Genomic DNA, 22185 nt, shown 5'->3' with positions numbered 1-22185 from the left:
AGTTGCTAACTGATCACATAAATAGTTTATTCTCTTGCTGTGGAAGTTTGGGGCAGGTTTACCTGTTTTTCAAACTCAATTTACTCTGTACCAGCTCAGAGAAAAATGATATTTAAGAATTGAGAGCACACCAACACTTAATGATAAAGATATAACTGACTTTTAGCACATCAGTCACACTCTACAAAGTTTGAGATTAATTCCCAGAGTCCTTTGCACACTTATTCATGATTTTGCTCTTCGAAAGGAAGTTTTTTTCATCCCTGTTCCAACTCCATTGCGAAAGGACCTTTTCCTTTTCATGAATGTCTTCTCCAAAATTGGCTTTAGAAAATCTAGTCCCTCGCTCCTGTCCATCCTGGTTGGGCAGCTGTTCAGCAGGATGAGAAAGTAATCAGATTTTCCAGGCACCTGGCAATTCAGATGGGGGAGGAGGGAGAGAACACAGCTTTAGGGTTAAAAGTTTATTTCAATAGTAAGAATTTTCAAAACGTGAAGGCAGTAAATCCAATGACTCCAACATTTCTGAGGGAAATTTTGCCAGAACACAATAGACAATTTATCTAGATACAAAATATTATTCAGAGCTCTTGTCTAATTTTTATACCCTTATGTAATTGCTGTTATCCAGTCCTTGCATCATACACCATATGTAGTTATCTGGTTGCTATTACTTTATAAAGAATCTTTCACTTGGCACTAATGAGTCCTGGGAAGTTTTTTAAATTCACTAAGAAAAACGACACATGATAACCAAACTTCAGGGCTCAGTGGGAAACACGTCCTTTCTGTGCTTTGTCCTGGGCCATTTGCCAAGATTCTCCATCAGGATATCTTGCTACTTGAACAATGGGATCTTCATCTTTTGACTTTGGCTCAGCTCCTCATCAGTGGCTCAAAGACCTGGATAGTGTAGGGGGCACTTCGTCTCAAAAGAAATATATACATGGAATCTTAGAGCTCACATTGGCCATTGAGAATCTGCAGTTCAACCTCACACTTTCTAGATGAAGAAACCAAGTAAAGAGCAAAGGGCACGTCCCAAGAAACAGGGCTGGGCAGTTCCAGGAAGTGGGCCTGACCCATGGATCGAGTAAGAATTTTCAACACTTGTCAATCACAAAAGAGGGATTTCAGAGGACGTACAATGTTGATGAGGCACCACTGCAAATCCCATCAATAAATGGAGCAAAGATTCATCCGTGATCTTCTTTGTGGTAAATGTTTTATGTGCTTCATTTCATTTTATCCCCTCAGAAAGCTCTGTGTGAAGTAGGTATTATTATTGCTAAGTTTTATATGAGGAGATTAAATGCCTCGTAGGTGAAGCAGGGATTTGAGTGGAAGCATCTGACTCCAAGTCCATGTTTCTCAACCACACGAGAACAATAAGAGGAAAAGGGGCTGGGCCGCCTGGGTGGCTCAGTCAGTTGAACATCTGACTCTTGGTATTGACTCAGGTCATGATCTCATGGTTCGTGGGATCAAGCCCTACATCAGGCTGTGTCCTAGCACATAGCTTGCTTGGGATTCTCTTTCTCTCCCTCTCTCTCTGTCCTTCCCCTGCTTGCTCTCTCTCTCTCTCTCTCTCTCTCTGCCCCTCTCCCAATTGTGCTCTTTCTCTCTCTCTCTCTCTGTAAAAATAAACATTTTTTTAAAAGAGGAAAGAGTGGCTGAATGGTCTTATTATAAAGAAAGAAACATACTACAAAGTGAAAATTACACATTATCCTTTCCTGGTGCAGTAAACCAAGTGTGGTTTCAGGTAACTTTAGAAGCTGAAATGGGGACAGAGTGGGGGAAAAGAATGCTCTCTGGGATCTTCATCTATGACTTGGTGGTTTACTGAAAGTTCCAGCAGTCTGCTCCCAGGCAAACCATTCCCATTGGCTTCTGAAAAAAAGATTTTTTTTTTCTTTTTTGGACTCAGGGATAGTCTGACAGGGTTTCAGAAATATTGGTCATGAGAAAACCAATCAAAAACTCTTATTTGAATGCTCACTATGTGTTTTTCCCTGTGTTAATGGAAGAAATCTAAGCACAATATAATGTCATCTATTTTAAATCCCCAGCAAGGAGGGGCCTATGAATCATTTCAGAAAAGGAAGCATTCCAGTTCTTCACAGAAATATTCATGATGCCACCTTTATATTGAAAAAGAAATGCATCAGTTCTGGTTATGGGATCCTGAAAACATCCCTTAAAAAGATACCGATATACTTTGCTGATCATTGAAGGGAGTCCTTGCCAGAGCTGACTTATTAACAGAATAATATGGTATACTTGCTTAGTTGATGGACTCTATGAAGTTCACAACAAATATTACAAAAGCCTATATATTATTTCTCTGCATGATTACTCACTTTAAACAGTCAAATTGGTACCATTGCTACACGATGGAGTTATAATGAGAACGGAATTGTCACATGCAAAAACAGAAATATGGAAAATACTGAAAGAAGAAACATTTCATTTATGGACAAGCAGATTTGTAAGTACATTAGAAGAAAGTACATTCTTAATTTAAAAAAAAAAAAGCCACACACAAATGCCTCTTGTTCAACAGAAATGTCATGAACAAACCTTGGGGAAAAGAATAAAAAGTAATTAGGAAGACACTTGAGAAAATATACCAATTTATGGGTTGTGACTCATCAACCTGATCAATATGGTTGGTGTCTTATAGAATCAATGACTCAATTAGTGTTGAATGCTCATAGGACTAAATCAGGAAAAAAGAAGCTGGCTTAAGTAAACAAGAAATAGAAAAATGACAGATGCAAAGATTAGTGAGAAGACCAATAATATAAACAGCTAGAGCATTATGTTTGGACATTTATCTATTATTTAGGATTTATGTAGCATCTCATTATCCTAAAAATAGTTTCATGAATTACATTGATTCAGTAATTACAGTATGCCAGGTTAAGTTTCAATGAACACAAAACGTATTAAGCAACAAAATAATGTTTGAAATTTTAAACAATGTATTGACATTAAAACAACCGAAATATCATGTCGAAATACTGTTCAAAATGCCAAAGAAAGATGTTCATTTTCTCAAGGTTTTGAACAGTTCAATGATTAAAGTTGGAAGCTCAGTCAATATTCTTGAATAAATGTATGAATTAATATATCATATGATATTTCATTGATTTCTGATGTATTATCTATGCTCTATATCTGAAAAAGTTACCATTTTTATAAAATTAGTAAATTCCCTATTTAAAACAAATGACCCATTGTATTTGTAATGCAGTTTCAATGGTTAAATGTTCACTTTGACCATCGGTGAACACATGTGGAATAAATAAATTGTTGTGGGCAAAACTATGTACATTTTAAATTGAAATGAATGCTTTTCTATGCAGGACAAACAAATTTGAATAAGTCCAGCATTATTTATTGTCACGTAAATGCTTCTTTTTACTAATTTCGTGAGTCTACTTGTATTTTTTTCATTGAAAACTCTACTAATGAGAAATTACTTTTCTGTCACATATTCCTTAAGATTATTTTCGAATTTAATCACTTATAAGCCACCTAGTCAAGCATCAAAATAGAGGCAAACTCTTACCTTAGAAGGTGGAACGGGATAAGACGAGAACACATGCATTGTAGAAATCAACAGAAGTAGAATAAGACTGAATTTTAATGAGCTGTAGGATAAGAGGAAACAAACCTTAAGATTAGTTTCATTTAGGCAAGTACAAATGTAAAAAAGCATATACAAATTCAACATTTTTCTTTGTGGAAAAAAGCAGTCTTTTACCTAATCATTTTGGGTTTTCGGAAATCTCTGCAGATCGGTGGTTTTATTGCCAAATTCCTCACACTTACTGTCAGATCTTCCTTGGGTGACCCTTTTATACCAGAAAAGTTCAGGAGTAAAAATGTCATCACGTCCCATCATATGTGACTAACTGGTTCTTTTTTTGTTCTTGTTAAGTCAGAAAAGGACAATAACGCACAGGCATTGTCACGAAGCTACCAACGATTGACTTCATTTAAAGTTTGCCATTAAAAATGTCCTTCAAAAGCATTGTCTTCTGAACTGCGTCATTGTGACATGGACGGCTAGAGGTCTCAGAAGAAACCACAAGTTTGTTTAACTTAAAGTTCAACACTTCAGAAGGATGGTGTTATTTCTTTGAATGTCCCAGGCATCTTGTTTCAGAGAGCACCTACCCTCACAAAGCACACAGATTATTTATTTTTTCCACAATGGATTTCCTTCCTTTGGGACTTCTGAGGTGAAAGCAGGGAAACAAGTATCACCTCCTTTTGCCACTAGTCACTCAAATAAAGGAAGGACCTTGTATCTACCCCCTTTCTATGCACATACCCAGAGCTCCAGGCATTGTGCTCTGGAAGAGCTGCCTGCCATGGCCTCCTTCTTCTCTCCAGGGCTTAGAATTTCTCCAAGAAGCCTTTGCTATCCCTGCATACCAATGGGCATCCACATTAATAAATTGATTCGGGAGTGCTAAGTGTGAACAGATGTTGCTGAGGCTTACAATGGAGAAGGACATCAAGGGAGGTGCTCTGTTTGGATAACTAGTGTTTCTGAGATGAAGCCAACATTTTTTTAATACAAAGCAACCGAGGGAAATCCTTGCTTCCTCAAGATCAGCACCTTTTGGAGGACAAAGCCGCCCTGTGTCTGGGACATTTGTTACCTATTTGTCAGTGCTACATCCCCTTCTTTAGGGAACTGCCAACCAGTATGATTCTCATGTATTGTCGATCATACAGTTGCCTTTTGCCTACCACAAGGAAAAGCAGGTGACCCAGATCCTCAAGAGCACAAAGATCACAGGGATTAGTGCCAAGTTTGGAGGGGCATATGATCCAACATATTTATCATAGTCTTTTTGGGGGATATCATATGGAGGTTAGGAGCTAAAGAGCTTTAAGAACACCAAAAACTAAACGCACACATTTCCTTTCGGTATCTCTAAACCCAGCTAAAATAAACACATAAGAACAAAAGGAATGGGAGAGAAGATGATGGCAGTGGTGTTTTGCTGAGTGATGAGCAATTGACTAAGACTGAGAAAAGTTCTTATGAAAATAGTTGAGTAACAGACCCTCCAAAGACTCAAGTATTCATGGAGCCAGTTGTTTGGATGTGGTGAAGGCAGCACGAAAACAAAAAGGATCGGCTTGAAGTTTAAGAATCAGTTCAATCTCACATCTCTCCACTTCCCATGTCCAGACAACTTCTGCTCCAGCAGAGGAATATAGGTCTGTTCTAAGGAAATGGTAAAGCAGAGTGCCTCCTGAATCAGGTATAGTGGTGTTAGGGGGTACTTTTCTGAAAACAGAGGTTGAACAGGTGTTACGGTCAGGGTCTCTTCTTGGCACAATTCCTGCTCATGGTTAGATGTGTCTTTACTCTCAAGACAAGTGAATAGAATGTGGAATCTGCCCAGCTCAAGACGAAAAACCTAGAGGTACAGACATCAGCATTCCTTCCTAAAAGCAGTCCAGCCCAGTGAAATTCACTAACGTCTAAGGCTGACAGTACCCAAAAACACACACAAAACATTTATGGATGTTTTAACCCCTCAATCTTAATACAAACAGACAACTCAGAGATGAAACTAAAATGAGTACAGGACACTTATAAAGGCAGAACAAAGAAAATGGGAGAGAAGTCTGTAGCAACAGTGTTTTACCTTGAAAGATAGAAACCAACAAACAGGAAGTAAAAGTAACTTGAAGGAAACAGAGAGAAAACAAGAGAAGAAAACTTAAAAACAAATAAATGAATAAAACTAATATTATCCCAAAGAGAAGAGAAGATATTGTATCTATAAAATAAAAACATAATGCTATATAAAGCAAGTCATTTGCAGGACAAAAAGGAGCTCATGAAAATTAAAACTATTAAAAAAAATTCAGTAGAAGGATTGAAAGATAGGGTTGCATAAATCTCCAAGACTTCACAGAAAAAAAAAAACCAAGGAGAAAAATTAAGATAATTAAGGAAGAGTGCCCACCCAGCAGTTCTAACATATAAATAATAGAAATTCTAGGGGCGCCTGGGTGGCTCAGTCGGCTAAGCGGCCGACTTCGGCTCAGGTCATGATCTCACGGTCCGTGGGTTCGAGCCCCGCATCGGGCTCTGTGCTGAAAGCTCAGAGCCTGGAGCCTGTTTCAGATTCTGTGTGTCTCTCTCTCTGACCCTCCCCCGTTCATGCTCTGTCTCTCTCTGTCTCAAAAATAAATAAATGTTAAAAAAGTTTATAAATAATAGAAATTCTAGAAAAGAAAACAGGGAAAAAATGAGAGGAGAGGGAATCATCAATAAAGAAATTCAAGAACATTTCCCCTAACAAAAGATATTGACTTTCAGGATGGAAGGACTCATCAAGTGTCTGGCACTATGGATAAATTCGAACCATACCAAGATACATCATCATAAAATTTCAACAATTTGCATCCTATAAGCTTTCAAATTACCTACAAAGATTCAGATGCTGGAAGTACTTTGGAAATCTCAAAAATAACACTGAGACCTAGGAAGAGAATAGAGCAATGCCTTCAAAATTCTGGAGAAAAATGATAGCCAATCTAGAATTAATTCCCAACAAAACTATCCCTTCAGTGAAAGACTATAACATCATTTTCAAGATCTCCAAATTACACTTCCTTCATTCCCTTTGTCAGGAAGCACTGCAGGATATCTCCACCAAAAAATAAGCATATGCACCTATAAAGAAGAAAATGTGAGCGACACATGTAACAGGAGATCAATACAGGAGACAAAGGAAGAAAATTCCCAGGGTGATGGGAAGAACAGATCCCCAGTGAGACCTGCACACCAGGCTTGAAGGGCACAAAGTCCATATTGGTGTGTGCTAGAAGATTCTGGGAGATATTTCTTAAGATGAAAGTTGAAGAATATCTGTATGTCTTGAGAGAAGAACTAGGCAACAGAGGAATTTGGGGTTGACTTAGTGACAAATCTGAAGAAAAGTAAAGAAAAAGGAAAATAAATCGAAAGTACAGAAAAAGATATTCGTTCCAATGAAAACAAAGATATGTAGGAAACAAAAGTAGTCACAGTTAACTACTTGACTCAATGGAAAGTATCACTTGCATAGTCACAATAATGTAATTATTGAATAATGGTCTAACCAAGGGGTAGTTTACCTAAATTGGGAGCTAGGTGTTAGAAATGATATATTTCTGTCGTGTGGTGAATTGCCTAACTTGTATAGAGAGAATTCAAGCTATAATGCTCAAAAATAAAAAATCAAAATCAGTCATATTATTGAGAGATAAATAGAAAGACAATCAGACATCATTTGAAAGCGATGACTCAGACAGGCAATGGAATAAGAGGTACAAAATGCTGTTTTCACAGAATTTCACCTTATAACTATTCCATCCTTGGGGCTCCTGAGTCGCTCAGTTGGTTGAGCACCTGACTTTGGCTCAGGTCACGATCTCGTGGTTTGTGAGTTCAAGTCCCACATCGGGCTCTCTGCTGTTAGCACAGAGACTGCTTCTCTCTCTCTCTCTCTCTCTCTCTCTCTCTCTCTCTCTCTCTCTCCCTCTCTCTCTCTTTCTCTCTCTCTCTCTCTCTGTCTCTCAAAAATAAATAAACATTAAGAAAAAGAACTATTTTATCCTTGAAATTGTGTGCATGTGATAAAACTGTGATAAAAGTAAAACTTTTAAAAATGGTATCACCATGTACTAGATATACATGGATGTAACAGAGAACACCTTTACTATTATGTATAGAAAATGTGCCTGATAAGGAGGCCCAGAAGTCAGAGAAGATGAAGGGTGGGGGGGCGGTTAGGAGAGAGGGAGAGAGACAGACAGACAGACAGAGGTAGAGGTAGAGAGAGAGAAAGAGAGACAAAGACAGAGACCTGATGGTATTGTTAACCTTCTGGATCCATGCTTGAAATTAATTTCTCTCCTCTGATACCCCATTTACATAAGCCAAAACCCCTTTTTACACATACTAGTCATTTAACAAGAAAGTTTAACTACCATACCCTGTATTTATTTACTGAGTGCTTACTATGCACGACCTCTTTCTATGGGTCAGTTCAGTAAGTCTGTATCCAGATTCTAAGAAGGCACTATTATGTTCCACCCTCAGCTGAAGAGACCGACTGTCATGGAGGTTAAACAACCTGCCCAATATCACACTGCTTGTGAAGGTCAGAACCAGGTTTTGATCCCAGTTCTGTGTGACTTCAGAGACCACACTTCATTTTTTTTTTTTTTCCTCACAAAAGAAAAAGTTTTATTTTAAGGCTTTATATGAGAGAGTATTTTCCATAGTCTCTCAGGCTATAATTTTTTTTTTATTTTTTTTTATTTTTTAATATATGAAATTTACTGTCAAATTGGTTTCCATACAACACCCAGTGCTCATCCCAAAAGGTGCCCTCCTCAATACCCATCACCCACCCTGCCCTCCCTCCCACCCTGCCCTCCCTCCCACCCCCCATCAACCCTCAGTTTGTTCTCAGTTTTTAACAGTCAGAGACCACACTTCAAGTAGTGCACTATAGTCCACACTCAAAGACCTAGAATGTTGTTCATCTACTCAGCTCTGGAGGAAACAGCACTTATGACATTCACACGCACATGCACACACACACACACACACACACACACTTGAAATTTAATCCTCTGGGTCTTTGAAGCAAGATGTTAATGTGAATCTCTTGGTAACATTTCCCCATGCCATCACTTGACAATTCTTAGATGCCATCATTCCCAGCCCCAACCCCAGCTCATGACCTTGTCCTTCCTCTGGACATGACAACGAATTAGCTGGTGGTCTCTTACTCCCCTACTTTTCCAGGGTGGAGTGGCCCTCTGTAATTTTAAGGTTCATATTCCTCTTTGTATCCTCAGATATCCTGCAAGACACTGTCTGAGATGCATTTTGCACTCACCTCGAGGGCATCATTTGGATACTTAATCATATGCTGCCTTAAATGGCTTTACAACGTTTCTCCTCTTTTCCAGTGAGTGTTTGCTTTGTCTCCTTGGAACTTCTTGGGAGCTTCACTTTTCCAAATATATTGCTACGTTTATTGACAGTGCCTTTTTTGTTTGTTGAAATAAATCCATATCATTTGGAAACATTTCAGTGTAGGAGATCCAGAGACGTTGTCAGATCTGAAAACCCTGGAGGTCTAATTGTCAGAATAGATGCCCAAGAGAGTTTGATGTCAACATGCTTTCCAGAAGTTCTTCTTGATAACTCAGGCCTGTCCCAACTTCTCTGGATCTTCCAGGTGGAAGCATTTAGATCAGATGCTCTTGGTTAGACATCCATGAAATCCCAAGGAGATCCACAGGTGGGCTTCAGAGCCCTTGGATCCTCTAAAGTTGAATGTTGATAATTGTGCTTCTTTGTAGATGGACATTCATCCGAGAAGAGGAAGCAGAAATTTGCATCACATTCTCAGATTTCCTGAGATCCATAACCTATCTCCCTCCCCTACAGATAGGAATTACTGACTTAGACATAAATCTATAACAGGCCCAAATTATCTCACCACAGACAAAATCAAACAGATGGTGGTTCTTCTTTCCGTTGCCATCTGCCCTCATGGCACTCATTTACTCATCTGTTTGGAAAGCCGGACTAGTAAAGTGTACTAAGACTTAATAGCGAATGAGGCTGATAGGATTTTCCTGGTACAGGCTTGATATGGCAGGTGAGATCCTTGTTCAGACATACTTACTCCCTCCTTTCTCTTCTCTCCATGGACAGAGTGTACTTCCCTATTCCTTGACTTTGTAACTGGCTATGAAACTTGTTTTGGCAGATGGATCTTAGAAGACATATTGCCACAGAAGCGTGAAAAGCTGTTGCGTGGCTGGCCTTGTCTTCCTGCACTTCTGTCATTGCCCTGAGAGCGTGTTGGCCTGTGATTCTGAGAGCAAGGTGAGAGACTCGTGTTGCAGAGCTGCCTGGACACACCTAGCCTCTGTCCTCTGGCCAGTAGTCAACTGCAGACACATGAGAAGGCCTAGCTAAGGTCAATAGAGGTGTCCATCACAGTGAGGTTTGATTAGCCACCCTAGCCTGTAGAAGTGTGAGCAATATTAAATATTTATTTATTTATTTATTTATTTAATATGAAATTTATTGTCAAATTGGTTTCCATACAACACCCAGTGCTCATCCCAACAGGTGCCCTCCTCAATGCCCATCACCAACTTTCCCCTCCCTCTCACCCCCCATCAACCCTCAGTTTATTCTCAGTTTTTAAGAGTCTCTTATGGTTTGGCTTCCTCCCTCTCTAACTTTTTGTTCCCCTTCCCCTCCCCCATGGTCTTCTGTTAAGTTTCTCAGGATCCACATACGAGTGAAAACATATGGTTTTAAATCAGTGCATTTTGGGGTATTTTGTTATACAGCAAACCAGTGCATTAGTTGTTCAGTAAACATTCACTAAACTGAATAAATCACAAAAAGCATTGAATGCTGTGTGAAGGAACCCAGATTCCGGCTTAAATCTAGCCTTGTAATTGCTGCTGACATTTTGACCTTCCCTCCCCAACTTGAAAGATCCTCTGACAATACTCCCTGGAACCATGATTGGGAGCAGGGAAGTCTCCTCCCACACTGGCAACTGACCAAAGAGCAGTCACCTCTCATACGTGGTAATCAAAATTATAGACTTGTAAGACTGTAAAATCAATTGTTCAACCCCTGTGTATATCCACAGGAAAAACTTCTGCCTTCAGAAGTAACTTCCACTGCGTGAATCAATTTCACCAAACAATGTTTAGCTTAAGAGGTGTTCAGTCTTCCACTTGTTCACTGGATACCTATTTTTTGGTCATCTGCTCTGTTCTGGGCCCAGGGGACACAAGAGTGAACAAGACAACTCCATCTCTTGTCTTCACTGAGCTCTTGGCTAACGTTCTGTTAGCGAGATTTATATTTGCATTTTGAGCCTTTTTTTTTTTTGTTTATTTATTTATTTTGGGTGTGAGAGAGAAAGAGTGTGTGTGCACATGTGCATGAGCTGAGGAGGGGAAGAGAGAGTGGGAGAGAAAATCCCAAGCAGGCTCCATTCTGTCAGCATGGAAGCCGACTTGAACTCGAACTCATGAACCATGAGATCATGACCTGAGCCGAAATCGAGTGGGATGCTTAACCAACTGAGCCACTCAGGCGCCTCCGTTTTGAGCTTATTAAACACAGGCCCCAGGCAGCAGGTGAGTAGACCCTGTGAGAGGGCAGTGCTGGGGCTCAGGTCGTATAAAACTGGCCTTGACTTTTAAGGCAGAGCCAAAGCTCCACCATCTCACCTTCCTTTCCAAACTATAGACCAAGGCCTGACTTTCTATGAACCAAAGCAGAGCCTTTTGCTGCTTATTTAGAGTCTAGGATCAAAATGCATGAGTCCATAGCATTATCACCAAATGAAATCCATCCTAATCTCTAAATGTCTAGTACCCAGGGCTTTTCTTTCAACCAGGTTTTGATTGTCTGGAGGAGATACAATGCCAAGCACTGGGTAGCTGAATATAGGTGATAGCTTCTGGGCACATAATGGAAGGAAAAGAGAACTAGGGCCCAGAGCTCTACTCAGCACTGGTTCATGAGGGTTTTGCCTGGGGCTGGACCATCTCTTGGTGACAGGGCCTGTAGTGTGACAATACTTACGGTGCAGTTAGAACACGCAAAGACCCATTGTCAACACCTAAAGGATGAGTTCACGCTCGACTCAGCCTTGGAATTTAATGGGCTTCTCGTTGAAAGTTTACCTCTTATTTGTCACAAGGTAACTGTCTTAGGGACACCCACGCCCTTTTCATAAATGTCCTCATGACATCAGCATGAAAGCCAGAGGGAGAAAGAACAAACTCTTTTTGACTTTTGCTTTTCCTTGGTCACCCCTCGAGTTGGGTAACACTCTCTGAATCATGCTTCAGAAGTTCAAGTACATCAAGTCAGACAGCTCTTGGACTGAAAAGATCAAAGAAGGCCTCTTCTTTTATAATTTCCAGAGCTTCCTGTTACAATACTCGAAAACTTCCCACAAACACCAACTTTGCTGCTACTGGGTTTAGCTCCTTGCTAAGCCCGGGATGTGGAACTGTGTTCAAATGACGTGAAGGAGACGAGTCACAAGTTGGAAAAGGTTATCAGCTCAGTGTAATTTAGGGTTTGGGTGCCTTTAAAGAAATTCTACAATTGATTCCATGTTCACACATTATGACACGCATTAACTCCCGCATCTTTTGGCATATATGGAAAAATCAATTTAATTTTACTGCTTCCTAATTCATATAACGATTATATCCTCTGAAAGTATAATTAAAATGCAGAATGTGGCTGAGTGTATTTTCTGGTTTTATATTAGAATAAGAGAAATAAAGGCTTGTGCAGGGCTTAGGTTAATTTATTGAAATAAATCCTTGCTCCAATTCATGGCTGCTCCTAAAATGCTTTTGTTACAGTTTTCATGTAGGTACTCAGAATGAGCCCAGGGCTTAAGATCAATGTTCTATGGAAATGAGAGGCAAAGAAAATCCAGAAGGCGATGGTGGAATATAAGCAGTGCAAGAAACTCTCCTTGTTTGTTTAGAGCCTTGCTTCACAGCATTGGCACGACTGACATTTGGGGCTGACGATCTTGGTTGTTGGAAGCTGTCTTGTGCATTGCAGGATGTTAAGCAGCGTCTGTGGCCTCTACTCAGTAGATATCAGTGGCACCAACACCCTACCTGTGACCACCGAAAATGTCTCTAGACACTACCAAAAATCCCTGGGAGAGGGGAACTAAATCACCCCCAGTCGAGAACCACTGTTAAGAGATAAATAAGCTCTATGTGCTTTCTTTCTCCTGCTGGAGGCAGACATTTGGGGCAGCTATACATTTTACGAGAATGGTATCATCGTTAATTGGCAGCATATTTTTCTTTCTTGGTGATGCGTGAAATAGTGGTGCATCTTCTAATTGACAGGGTCTCAGATTCAATGAGATACAGTTATTTTAAGAAAACCTCAAAAACAGCATTTGAGATAAATAACATGTTTTACATGTTGATTTAAATAATTAGTAATAAAATACGCTACGAGTATTTTTCACTGACATATGTTCTTCGCCACAAACTTCTGCACATGGCTCTAGTTTTCTTACCTTTTGATTGTATTTTAATGAAACTCTGAAGTTTGTAAGAAGGCAGATGTTATGTTAGACATAGTCTCATCATATCATGAGTGGCATTTTGTTTAATAAGTCCATTAATCATTGATGTGCTATCTACAGCATACTACTTGGGTACCCAATAGAGAGTGGCTGGAAATGGCCTAAGGAATGACCGAGAGAAGGGAAAATCCTGTTACAAAGCACCCTGCTCTGCCAGGGACTGGGCAGCTTTCTGAAACCATTCTAGGGAACGTTCTCTGCAGCAGGTCAACATTTCGTTTATGGATTTCATTTAAGAATCAGTAGGGTGCACTATATGCCAGGGGCCATGTGAGGTTCTGGGGTGCAGTGATAAGAAAACACCACAAAGGAGTCAATGAAGAGAGAAATGGGAACTCCAAGGTCAGGATGGGGGTGGAAAAAGCATCTAAAAGAACCCAGCCTTGACTGTGAGGAAGGGACAGAGCAGCATGTGCTCTGGCCAGGACAGGGAAGGAGCCACAGTCACCTGAGGACCTACTGGTGGCTCAGTCTGGCTGCTGCAGAGACCCATTTCGGAATGTAGAGCAGAGTCTCCATTGTGTAGGGCATGCATGCCCTGGACCTGATCCCAAGCCCTTACAGATGCCATCAAAGACCTTTAAGCAGGAGTGATGGCCCACTCAGATCTGTGTTTTAGAAGAATGGTCTGGCTGCCAGAAGCAGGCAGAAATGGAGGGTCAGTGACTGGAGCAGAGAGGCTCCTCCATGGGCTGTGGTTAGGGTCCAGAAGAGAAGACTGGCCTATGAACCCAGGGGGTGGTGACCAAGGTAGAGACATTTTGGAAACAGAAATTAACTGGCCCAGTTCCTAGACGGATGGGTGGGGTGGTGAGATATCAGGAGTGATCTTTTCAGCAGCTCCTCCAGAATGCCACTCCCCACAAGCCCAGCCACTGCCTCCCACCTTCCCCCTACCCCCTACCCAGAGAGCCTTCAACTGCATGAGGCTTCCAGTCTGTCATCTCCCTCTCAGGCCCTCTGTTCCATCAGCCAGCTCAGAGCCCACAATCCATCTTCAAATGTATGCCCCTGAAAGTGCTTCTCCCTCCCTCTAACAAACATGACTGGAAAAACTCCAACCCTGAACAAACCCAAGTGAGACCATCTGTGAGCCCCACTCACGTTATGACCACAGGGAAACCCCACAATAATGTGTCCTGGTGTCATGCAAAAAGTCATGACCACAAATCCCCTGGGACTGCAATTTTGCCCGATGAGCACAAAGTACCTGGTAAGTAGACCCATCCTCTCAGTGTATAAAAGGGGGGGTGGTTTGTACCCTCTCCTCTAACCCTGCTATGGCCCCATTATGCTCCCTCCCCCAACCCTCATATGCAAACCTGAGCTCATGACTTTGCCTCTTATGTTATCAAGAAAGCTGAAGCAGTGAGTCAGAAGCTGTTTTATCTTGTCACCATGGAACCCACCAACCCACTCATGACGGTTGCCATATACAGTCCCTGCCTGCTTGCTATGGGTGAAAGTCCCTGCTCCCATCAGGGGCCAAGCCCCCCAGTTCCTCAAGGACTTTGTGGCTACAGTTATCTCCATTCTCCCTTGTGTTCTCTCTCTGTGTCTCTCTGTCTCTGTCTCTCATAGATTACTACCCTCAGCTTACAAACACATTGTCATAGTTTATATCAGGGAAAAAAAATCTGGATATTCTTTTAAAAATATCCCACAAAATAAGTCCCTCAACCTATTCCAGGCTGGCCCCTCCACCATGGGTTTTTCTGTTAAGGTCACCAAAGATCTTTTCAAACATGTGGTCGCTGCTCTGTTCCCACGTCACCTGATCTCTCACCAGCCTGGACACACATTACCAACCTCTTTCCTTTTTGAAACACTTTTTCCTCTCACCTTCCATGACACCACATTCTCCTGGTTTTCCCCTCCCTCGCTGACTATTCCTTTCCTACCTCTTTACGGCTCTTCCCCCTCTTATCAAACTTTGTGGGGTTTTTTTTTTTTTTTTTTAACGTTTATTTATTTTTGAGACAGAGAGAGACAGAGCATGAACGGAGGAGGGGCAGAGAGAGGGAGACACAGAAACGGAAACAGGCTCCAGGCTCCGAGCCATCAGCCCAGAGCCCGACGTGGGGCATGAACCCACAGACCGCAAGATCGTGACCCGACTGAAGTTGGACACCCAACTGACTGAGCCACCCAGGCGCCCCTCAAACTTTGAATGTGGCAGGTGACCAGGCACCATCCTGGACCCCATTCTCATGTCTCTGCACAACCTCCTTCAACAACCTTGTAGAGTCCTGAGGTTTACCCCGCCCCCCCTTTTGTGTTCTCGTACACTCCCTAGGGTGCTGTATGCACATAGCCGACATGCCTGAAAGCCTGCAAAGAGCTCTTGCCTGGCACCACTGCCATTATTTACTTTCTGAAGTCTTTGACACACAATAGCCAGAGTGATCTGTAACAATCTCTAAAAATGTAGATTGTACGCTGTCATTGCCATGTCTTCCACTGCACTGAGAATGAAGTCCAAGCTGTTGTCCCTAGCCTAAAAGCCCTACTCAGAAGGTGCTGGCCTCCTGTGGGGGCTGGAGATGAAGAAGTGCGTACTTCTGGTTGTCCCAGTTACTCACAAGTGTTATTTGCACTTGGTGCTCAAAACCCAGATGCAGTCCCACACAGTGAAGAGCTGACTTGGCCAAAATGCCAACCATGTCTTGCCGAGAGAAACAAGGCACACGATTGGGACTCGGCCCACAGTTCTATGCCTGTGATGTGATCCCCTGAGTCTGCCTGTGTGGCTCTATCCGCCTTAGACATGGTTTAAATGTCCCTTCTGCAGTGAGGGCCTCCCTGAGCCCCCACGAAACCACAAGGGAACCTTCCATCACATCACTATCCGATGCCTTCGTTTCTTTTGTTTGTTTTGGGTGCCCTGCCCCAATCCCGCCAGGAGCAGGGAGGTAACTCTCTTGTTCCCTGTGTCATCAGCCACACAAAGAACAGTAAGGACTCAATAATTATTTGTTGAATCAATGAACAAATGACTGAATGAAGAAATAAAGAAAATGGGAGAACTCAACCGCAAAAGGACTATGGCAAAGTCTTGTTTTGTAAGGAGAAGAAACCGTTCAGTGTTATTCTGGAAAAAGGATGTGTTTATTCAAAAAATACTTTACGAGCTCCTCTCTGGGACACGTTCTGTTCTCATCAATCACAAGGTGGCCTGTGTGGGAAACATAAACTATGAATGGGTCAGGGGTTACTTTCTCCCTGCTTTTCCTGCCTCGTGTACCGCCAGTCACCCTTCCCCACACTTTCCCAGCCTCGAGGGTGGGGGAGGGGCCAGCAGGTGCAGGATTGATGGCCAAACAGTAGTAAAAGCTTGGGTGATGCGCCAACATGTGACAGACCCAGTCTCCCGCCGCATACTGTTTCCTGCAAAGGGAGGATGCTGAGAGCTGCACCAAGGGCGCCAAGAGTGCCTGCATTCCCGTCCTTGGGAACGAGCAATGGGCATTCGAGGCTCTTGACAGGGGGGCCTAGGGTATCCATGAGGATGGTCCTGGGATGGACCAGACATCACAGTGCAGGGTGTCATGGCCAAGTGGGGTCGGGAGAGGATGATTGATTAAGTGTAGCAGTGGGTGTGATGAAAAGGAAGACAGCATGATAGGGAAAAGCACAAGTGAGGAGGAGACAGAAGGAGGCAGAGGACCAAGGACAGGTGAAAGGGCAGAGGAGGAAACCGAACCCACCTTGTTGGCTGGCTGTGGCAACCCTGGAGAATCCAAGTGGAGAGGAAAGTCTGGAAGCTGAGAAGGGGGTAGTAGACAGCCATCTCTTCTGTCTGACTCTGTCTCTGTCCCATCCCTTCCCAGAGGAGGCTAGCCCAAAGTGGTCTCGGGGAAAGAGAAGGTGTCGCAGGCATCGCGTTAAGCATTCACCCGCACCGCCTCATTTTACCCTCAGTGCCATCCTCATTAACAGATGTGGCCCAAGAGACACCATCTGGGCTCTGGCATGGACATCTTGGGTCCCTCTCCTGATGATCCAGCCAGGAGCCTCTTTCTCCCTTGTTCCCTCCTTCACCGGGCAGAGGCCATTTCCCAGACCATCTCTCTGAGTATCACTAAGAGGAAGGCAGACGTGAGGAAAAAGAGACCGGGGCAGGGGCTCACCACCACCCCCCCCCCCCCCCGCCACAGAACTTTGCCTGGACTCCCCAGTTTGAAGGCTGAAAGGGGAAAAAAATCCCCAGGCCCTCCGGGCTCTGAGGGCAGAACATGCCAGATTTGCCGAATAAAGGCTCTACCCTGTAGGCAACCCGCCAGGACCCGGTCATTCCCATAAATCCCATCTCTCGGACGATCCCGGTGAATATGTTCTTGCTCTTAACCTTTGTCTGCATCTTTCCCCCTGACAAGGTTCAGACCCCTCATCCACAGATTCTACCATCTGGTTTTTATGGGAGTCGTAGTTATTTTCCAACTATGTACCCATTTAAACTTTATAGCCTTTTATTAGGGTTGTATTCACGGGCAAATAAATACAAGACACTTGGAAGTTTATCTACTGGAAGCTTCCACCTTGGCCTACGAAATGGTGCTGATCTCCCAGCTAAACTGATTTCATATCGTTATCTCCAAAAGCAGGAGCCTTCTCCACTTTAGATGTCTAAACAGGGCAAAGATAGATTTCTGGCTAACCCAAACGCTTGTTGTTTTGTGGATTTTTTTTTTTAACCATTAAAAAAAAGTATTTTATTTAGAATTCTGAAGCCATCAGTGAATATTAGGTGTGCTTAAATTCTCTGCAAAAGGGAACATACCCTGGTTGTAACTACGAAATCCACATGACGTGTAGTTTGGGTTTGGGGTTTGCCTCTTAAGGCTCATTATTTACCTACATTTGCCTGTGAACGTTTCAAACGCATCCAACTGATATTCCAGCCGTACAGTCAGTGACAGATAACGACAATTCTCTCCCGAACTAATGGAACGTTCTGAGTTTCCTGAAAGCATCTGCCCATTCCTCCGTATCTTGTCAGGGGGTTCGTTCAGAAACTACAGGTCAGATGCTGGCCAGAGGGAAAAATTAAATACCCGAGAAGCATGGATGTGTGGGAGGAAGGAAGCGAGAAGCAGGAGGGTCAGGCAAGGAGCTGCTGCATCAGAAAATCTGATCGAGCGGGACGGCCAGGCTAGAGCACTCCTCTGTCCCCCGGAGCACAGGAGAGGCGCCTCGGCTACGTGGGCACCAGTGGAAGGTTTGCACGGCTAGGACGGGGCACTGGGCACTGTTCGTCTTTATTCCCCGCCTCACTCCTTCCTTCTGCTGCCTGAGGATCTGTCACTGTGATCCGCACCTTCTACACGGAACCTCCCTTCCCTGAGAGAAGGTGGGAAGGTCAGTGATGGATGGCTGTCACCTGCTTTCTTCTTTATGTCACGAGGAGAGCAGGACGATGCCTGTCGCGATTGCCCGTGGAGCCCCGGGGGGAAAGGCACTAACAATACCCTGCGTTCAGTCTTGTGTTTGGGCTCACTTGTCCAAAAGTCCCGTGAAGCATTTCACCCTTAGAGCAACTTTGTAGATATAGGAGTGCTTATTTTTATGTTACAGATGGGGCAGCCGAGGCACAGAGCGGTGAGTGAGTGAGAACCACTGTGTCCTATTTTCTGTATCTGGTAGTTTCTGTGTCTTCGGGATCCATACCAGGATTCGGGGGCGGTGGTGGGGTGGGGTGTTTGTCTGGAAATGTGTTAAACTTGCCCTTTAAGCATAACTCAGCTGCTCCATAAGGACCTATTTAAAGGTCGGCTGGGAGCGTTGGGGGAAGGACTCCATCGCTGGGATTTCTCTTGCTGCCTCCTGCCCTGTTCCAGAGGCATCTGGCTAGAGTGGCAGCTGGCAGGGAAGGGACCCCTGCTTATGGGCTGGTCCCTCCCGAAGTGGAGGCGGCCTGTGGACATCTGAGACCAGTCCTCTCTCCCCAGCCTGGCCTGAGCTCTCCAACCACCCTGGCTTGCTCACCCCACAGCCTCGCTATGGGGCCACGATAGGACAACAGCTACCTCCAGACCCTCCTCTGGAGCTGCAGGATCCTTCTGGATCCCTCCCTCTCCATTCCATGTCTGAGGGAGACTTGGAGGAATTATCTCCAGCTCTCTTTCTGCTTAGAAAACACAGTGGCACTTTCTGTGCTCCGTGGCCACCCACCACAAAGTCCTACCAGGAACTAAGCCGACAGACCAGACCCTCTGCTTTTGTTTTCTGTTCTATTTCCCTGAGCCCTCGCACCTGCCCCGTCTACACCCAGTTTCCACAGTGGACAGAGGGAGGGGAGGGCAGGGAGGGCGCTGACGTCTTACTCTTGCCTCCTTCCTTTCCTGGAGGAACAGGAAAGGTTTTCTTTTACCTGCACCTTCTGAATGGCAAGGAGCTCCCTGGATGAGACCATGTTGCTTCCCAAACTGGCAGGCATGCTCCCCTCTCCCGGCGGAAGGGTGCAAAGGAAGCCTGATTGATAGGCTGTGCAGGTTACAGTCCTTTTCCCCCTTAGTTCACATCCTCAAAATAAATGCCAGTGGAACTAGGTTAGAAAGGCCGGGGGATGCCTCCTAACTGGGGACCTGACAGCACTTCCCGTGCATGGGAAGAATGAGTGAGCACAGCAAAGGGCCCCAAATTGGGGTCGCGATGCCCGCGTTCTTTAACACGCCTGCTTCCGCGGCTGGCGCATGTCATTTAGGTGCAAAGAACATATGAGGAAGGGGTAAGGCTCTTTGCTGCTGGTGATGATACATTCTGGAACTTCATCTTGATCAAGCTGGCCTCAACGATTGGAAGATTAGAAGAAAGCTCCTGACGGTCACAGAGGCTTTGGTTGGGAGTCACCGACCGTGGCCGTGAGCGTCTTCGGGCAGCCACACCACACGTCCACAGCGCTGGCCGAGCTTTCTGGATTTCCCCGAGGGACTCAGAGCCAACTCATGGCAGAGCCGCCTCTGGGCCAACACTGGCCCTTAAATAACGTGGGTAAGAACAGAGCCTGCTCTGTCTCCTGGACCTGCTCCCCAGGCCTCTGCTGGACTCTGCTGCCTGCCTGTTCCTGGGGCCACAGCCCCCCCAGCTCGCTGGGGCCCCATTCCTGTTCCTGCCGGAGGCCCCGTTCCTGCTGGAGGCCCCTGCCCTTCTTCAAGGGGGCATTGGGCTCTCCCGGCCTACCTCACGGTTCCACTCACTCAAGAAATTGGGCACACGATCAGTCGTGGGGGATTTTGCCAACGAGAAAGGCAAGATTCAAGCCCAGAGGACCCCACTGGCCTTCGGGACAGCCCATCCTCCTGTGGAGGGTCCGCACTCTGGCTTTAGCCCCGGCCACTGGCCCTGCGCCCCACCTCCCAGGACTTCCCTTAGGTTTTAGGGAGTTTCTCTGGCTTCTCGGCTCTGCTTATCCTTCCTGACTGTTGTCCCACCCAGCAAATTCATCTGCCCTAAAATCCTTTTAGTATTTGCCTATTTCATCTTCCTTTAAATACAGACTTCTGGGTAAGTCCTCAAGAGCAGGCAAAGTGGAGAAAGGGCGGACTACGCTGTAGGGGCGTTTAACTAGGACACTGAGCACCTGAGGTGCCGAGGCCAGCCTGAGGCACTCCCGGAGCCCGGACCCTGCTGTGCTGTGCTCCCTGGGCCCCGACCCTGCTGTGCTGTGCTCCCCAGCCCTGGGCCCTGCCTCCACTGGGCAGCGGGAGCTGGGAGGACCTTCCAGTAGCCGACTCCAGCCCCAGATTTGAACGGCGAACATAATCTGGTTTTGAAAGCTTTGCGAGGACTTACGAGTTCTACTTCTTTTGGAATTATTTTACTTATTCTCGGTGTAAGCCTGTTAGAGCCTTGCCTGATGCAGCCTAGAGCATCCACGCGTCTCCAGGGCAGATCGATTCCTTGACATTCCTATACGAGGCTCGGGAGGAGGGCAGGGGCTTACAGGCAGCAAACGGGACATTCGTGCGATGTTTTGAACGGGACACACGAGGCCCAGGCTGCACACGAGGCCAACCTGTCCTTGGCAGCAGCTGCAGGAGCGGGGGGAGGGGGTGGGGAGGGGGGCTGTCTCTCTCTGCCAACAGGGATCGCCATTCATAAGCTGCTCCCAGAGATTCTAGAGGGAGCCGCGGCTTGAGAAAGATGTCAGCATTCCGAAAAAGACACCTGTCAAAGATGAAGACTCATTTCGCTCTGGAATAAAGAGTTCCTCCGGATTCTCCACTGAGCATGTGATAAGCACATAATGTCTCCTTGCAGCCACGAGAATGAATTCCCCATAATACTCTGAAGAAGACAAGTTGCAAGAACACAAAGAACATATTCCCCCCTCTTCCAGCTCGAATGGCAAAGACCGCCCTTCTTGGAATACCTACTGTGTGTCAGGTCTGTGCCAGGCAGGAAGCAGGAAGCAGGAAGCAGGAAGCAGGAAGCAAGCATGGCTGGTACCAGGACCCAGTGTGACGGGCATGTCACCATGCCATAGAGGGGCCCCTGAGGTCCTGTACCTTGCGGTTCTGTGGTTGTCAGACACAGATGGGGGGCCCAGGTTAATTCAGAGCCAGAGGAAGGTGCACGAAATTTCTCTGGGAATTCAGAGTTGGGGGCAGGGAGCCATTGCACCAGAACCATCCGGAAAGAGAGCCGGGCCCTTCCCCAGAGGTGAAACAGAGTGCTGCTACCACAGGAAGCCCAGGAATGTCTGGCCCCCGAGGGCACGGAGACAGACTCAAGGAGAGCAAGGGCCATGACAATAGACTCTGGAGCCAGACAGCCTGGATGGATCCCAGTCCTCCTACATCCTAGTGTTATGACCTTAGACAAGTGGCTTAACCTCCCTGTGCCTCAGTTTCCTCACCGGTAAAATGGAGCCAATAATAAATCCCGGTACCTGCCTCATAGACGTGGGGCGAGACGTGTTCGTGTGAGAAGAGGTTCAGAACGGGGCCTGGTTGCTCCATGGGGT

At 44.8% G+C, this 22185-nt stretch overlaps 1 protein-coding gene across 1 annotated transcript; it reads right to left on the bottom strand.

Moving 5' to 3' along the window:
• Positions 1 to 225: 225 nt before the first annotated feature.
• On the bottom strand, positions 226 to 22180 carry NPS (neuropeptide S). Its single transcript, XM_042907810.1, has 4 exons — positions 22111 to 22180; positions 3773 to 3863; positions 3578 to 3659; positions 226 to 411 (listed from the first exon to the last, which is right to left on the bottom strand). Exons 1-4 carry the CDS (start codon positions 22178 to 22180, stop codon positions 226 to 228), a joined length of 429 nt encoding a protein of 142 aa, XP_042763744.1.
• Between the last annotated feature and the right edge of the window lie 5 nt (positions 22181 to 22185).

Source organism: Panthera leo, chromosome D2 (assembly GCF_018350215.1).
Source record: "Panthera leo isolate Ple1 chromosome D2, P.leo_Ple1_pat1.1, whole genome shotgun sequence".
NCBI lineage: Eukaryota > Metazoa > Chordata > Mammalia > Carnivora > Felidae > Panthera > Panthera leo.
The sequence above is the reverse complement of the archived record's forward strand: the minus strand, read 5'-3'. Positions and strand labels throughout refer to the sequence as shown.

What these genes read in the sequence shown, in the direction of transcription:
- NPS (XM_042907810.1), bottom strand. Translation starts at nt 22,180, where the DNA reads ATGGAGCAACCAGGCCCCGTTCTGAACCTCTTCTCACACGAACACGTC. An exon ending in GCCCCACGTCTATGAGGCAG is followed by an intron (nt 3,864 to 22,110) that starts GTACCGGGATTT and finishes CTGGTATAAAAG; the next exon opens with GGTCACCCAAGGAAGATCTG. An exon ending in ATCCCGTTCCACCTTCTAAG is followed by an intron (nt 412 to 3,577) that starts GTAAGAGTTTGC and finishes CTGAATTGCCAG; the next exon opens with GTGCCTGGAAAATCTGATTA.